The 3,872-nt window shown below is 41.1% G+C and overlaps 1 protein-coding gene across 1 annotated transcript; it reads left to right on the top strand.

Moving 5' to 3' along the window:
- Positions 1–2,119: 2,119 nt before the first annotated feature.
- Positions 2,120–3,872, top strand: LOC110107498 (U-box domain-containing protein 26). The gene has a single exon (XM_020837773.2). It carries the CDS (start codon positions 2,288–2,290, stop codon positions 3,539–3,541), a length of 1,254 nt encoding a protein of 417 aa, XP_020693432.1. The 5' UTR covers positions 2,120–2,287; the 3' UTR covers positions 3,542–3,872.

The following is a 3,872-nucleotide window of genomic DNA, read 5'->3' as shown; positions in this document are numbered from 1 at the left end:
TAATTTTATTATTGATATGTGATATAGCGATACATTTATGAATTTAAAATGAATTGAAGAACTTGCTCAAAAATTTTTGGAGACTGCCAATTCCTACAATAATAATCAAGCGGGCATTCTAAGCTATGAAGATTGTAAACAATCATTTACATAATCATAGGTAAGACTTCTAGATGAATGATTGTCTAATTACATGTATTGAACAATATATATTTAACAGTATTGATAATGAAAAGATTGTATAATCATTTTAATATATAATGACTCAAAGAGAGAAATTATAGGTAACATTTATATAGCATCAAAAACATTATCTTGATCGAGCATGAATCTCGAGGCAAAGTTAAATCGAAAAACTTTTAAAATTTATTTTTGGACTATCAGAACTTTGATTTCAACAAACTTATAGCTGAACTGGAAATCTCGAAAAGAAGAACTCAATGACACCAAATTTGGCCCAATCTGAGTCCAAATCGAGGGCCCAAAGCACATTTGGAAGCTTCAAAACATAAATTGAATGACTAAATGATATCAAAATATTGCATGTTTATAGTCGAATCAAGCGACTCGACGAGAAAAATCTAATGAGCCCAAGATCATAAAATTATGACATCATTAAGGCATTCAAATTCTCAATAAATTTTCCATGATCAAGGGAGTTGATATCGATTGTTCATCCAAACCACTCCCAACCTGCTCATGCTGGTCTTTTGCTCTGCCACTGGTTAATGCTGGAATTCCTTTAACTGATGTAGGAATTCCGCTTTGTCATCAACTTATGATGAACTTCTGCATGACCGCCAACTAACGCTCGACTTCCTCCTTACAACAGACTGACGCTGGACTTCTGTTTGGCCATCGATCGTTGTCAGACTTTTGCTTGATGGCCGTCAGACTTTTGTTCAACCGTTGTCGGACTTCTGCCCAATCATCATATTGAAAACTCCTGAATATCCATACAAAATCCATTGTAATTTAACCTTCCTTAAATCTAAGTACGGGTCGAGTGGTCGACCTTTGTAACTTAATTCGACAATAGTGGAATCATTTCGACTAGACATGGCCCAATGATTTTGTTTTTCATTTTTCATGGTTTTCCACATAAAAATCCTGATGTGTTTAATTTCTTTGTTTGTTTGCTGGATATCCGTACAACACTAAGACGAAAAACCCCTCACTCTATTGTTGTGTATATTGTATCCCACAACAATCATGTATCGAAAATATGATGAGCAAATACCTCTGATGTAAGTTTTTTCCCTATATAATTTATTTATTTCTAATAATGTATTAAAAAAAAGTTGTGAAAGCCAGTCCCAAGCCCATATGAAAAATGTTGCTGGTTTTTTAAGAACAATGATTTGCGCCCTCACAAAAAAAAAAAAAAATCTTGGCTCTGCCATTGATCCCAAACGAAACTTTAATTAGTTTAAAATTTCCCTAAAAAGATTATTTAAATTTAAAGCCAATCTTAAAAGATGTAAACGGGTCCAATAAGAATGAGTTCATGCTTAATTTAGTTCATTAAGTCGTGGGTTAAATAATAATAAGTTTAAGAACCTATTTGAGTTTTGAGATAACTTTTTATTTTTTTATTATTTAGATTCTTTCATAAATTAATTTGACTATTATTTTGTAATAATTTGTAAAAAATTAATGGTATTTATAATATCTACAGTTGCCTTCAAAAAAAAATTTTTTGGTGACAAATAGCTTTATGATTGCATTTATAAAAATTCTTATTAGCCTAAAAAAAATTGTAACTCTCATTTTAAAAATTAAAATTAAGACTTTTGATTTAGAAAAAAAAAGGGCGGTTTTTTTACTCAAATTTGATTAGTCTCAGTTTAAAAATAATATATGATATATTTATTATATTTAAATTATATAAAATTATATAATTTTAATTACAAATAAATCAAATACTAAAAAGAATAATACTTGCTATAAATTTATGACAAAATAATTTAATATTAAAATATTTATATCTGATCATCAGAATAACTTTAGTAAATTAGTAAAATTAATCTGATAATAATTGAATTAAAATATTATGACTCGTTTTTTTTTTATTCTGTCTCCTTTGAGGCCCCAAGCAAACAAACCACATGTGAGCGGGGGCCGCGCCGGTGCCCCGCGGCCCCCGCCCCGACCTACATAAAAACCTACAGGCCTAAGGGCCTATCACCCTTACCGGTCGTAAAAGGACCCGCACGTGTAGAATCCCCCAATAAGAACCCCTCCTCCTTCCTTGCACTCAGCGAAAGGTGAACACTGAAAGAACTCGATGAGAGGGGAGGTGAGAGCAAGGCGATTACGCGATACGCCGGCGCCGCCATTGGATCTCGTCGGCGTTCAAATCCCATACCATTTCCGATGCCCCATCTCTCTTGAGCTGATGCGGGATCCGGTAACGGTAAGCACCGGCCAGACCTACGACCGCCCAAGCATTGAGTCGTGGTTTGCGATGGGGAACACCACATGCCCCGTCACCCGCTGCCCTCTCCCCGACTTCACCGTCATCCCTAACCACACCCTTCGCCGCCTAATCCAAGAATGGTGCGTCGCCCACCGCTCCGACGGGGTGGAACGAATTCCCACCCCGAAACAACCTGCCGATCCCACCCTCGTCCGCCTCCTCCTCGCCCAAGCTTCAGCTGGCGACGCCTCCCTCTCATCCCGCATCGCTGCCCTCCGAAGACTTCGTGCTCTCGCCTGCGAGTCGGAGAAGAATCGCGCTGTGGTCTCCACTTACACGCGCTCTGCAATTGCCGAGATGGCGTTCGGCGCGGATCTAGATTTGGCGGTTGGAGCCATGGAGGCGTTAGCTGCGGTGGGGGTTACGGAAAGGGAGAGCGCGATGGTGGCGGCGAGGCCGGAGAGGGTGGCTATGTTAGCAGGGATGATTAGATTGGAGAGCTCTGCCGAAGCGCGAATTGGCGCAGCGGCATTGGTGGAAGGGATGCGGACGGCGGAGGCGCGGGAGGCGGTTGGCGCGGCTGACGGGGTAATTGAAGGGCTAGTTGCTCTGGTGGAGAATGGGGATTCGCGGGCGGTGAGAGCCGGAATGCGGGGATTGTTCTCTCTCTGCTTGGCGAAGGAGAACAGGGGAAGGGCGGTGATGGCGGGGGCGGCGGAAGCGGTGGTTAGGAGGATTGGGGAAATGTACTGCGTAGAGAGAGGGGATTTGGAGCGGGCGCTTGCGACGGTGGAGTTGTTGTGCAGAGTGGAAGGAGGGAGGGAAGCAGTGGTGGGAGTGGAGGGAGCGGTGGCGGATTTGGTGAGGGCAATGACGGGGAAGGCGACCGAGAGGGCAGCTGAACATGCAGCGGGTGCGTTGGTGGCAGTTGTTGGAGGATCGGAGGCGTTGCAGGAGGAGGCGGTGGCCGCCGGAGTTGTGACGCAGCTGCTGTTAATGGTGCAGAGCGGGTGTTCCGATAGGGCGAGGCGGAAGGCACAGATGCTGCTTAAGATACTCAGGCCGGCATGGCCGATGCAGGATTTGTTTGCAAATTCCGATGATTTTCTCCATCCTTTCTGATCATCGGGTTGTATCATCTACAGTTCGGATGATAATTTCAGCTTAACAATTTCTTTTGAGCTGTTAAGATTTAATCCAACAAATTCAAAACTGATTTTGAAAATGTTAGATTGAATTTCAGTAGTTCAAAATAAATTGCACATTTTGGATTGACTAATTGCACATTTGTAATCTTAATTATAGAGGATACAAAGTTGCAAACCCCTTTAATTACGCACCAAGCAAAAGAGCTAAGCTAGCTGGACATGATTTTATGTTCATTAAGCGTTTTTCGATCTATGATTATTGTATTGAAAGAGGATTTCAATTAATTTTCTTCGTTTATATTGTT

This window comes from Dendrobium catenatum, unplaced genomic scaffold, assembly GCF_001605985.2.
Source record: "Dendrobium catenatum unplaced genomic scaffold, ASM160598v2 fragScaff_scaffold_1105, whole genome shotgun sequence".
In the NCBI taxonomy this organism is placed as follows: Eukaryota; Viridiplantae; Streptophyta; class Magnoliopsida; order Asparagales; family Orchidaceae; genus Dendrobium; species Dendrobium catenatum.
This window is presented reverse-complemented; position numbering and strand designations above follow the sequence as displayed.

Excerpts from the sequence above, each read along its gene's own strand:
- LOC110107498 (XM_020837773.2), top strand. The coding sequence starts at position 2,288 with ATGAGAGGGGAGGTGAGAGCAAGGCGATTACGCGATACGCCGGCGCCG.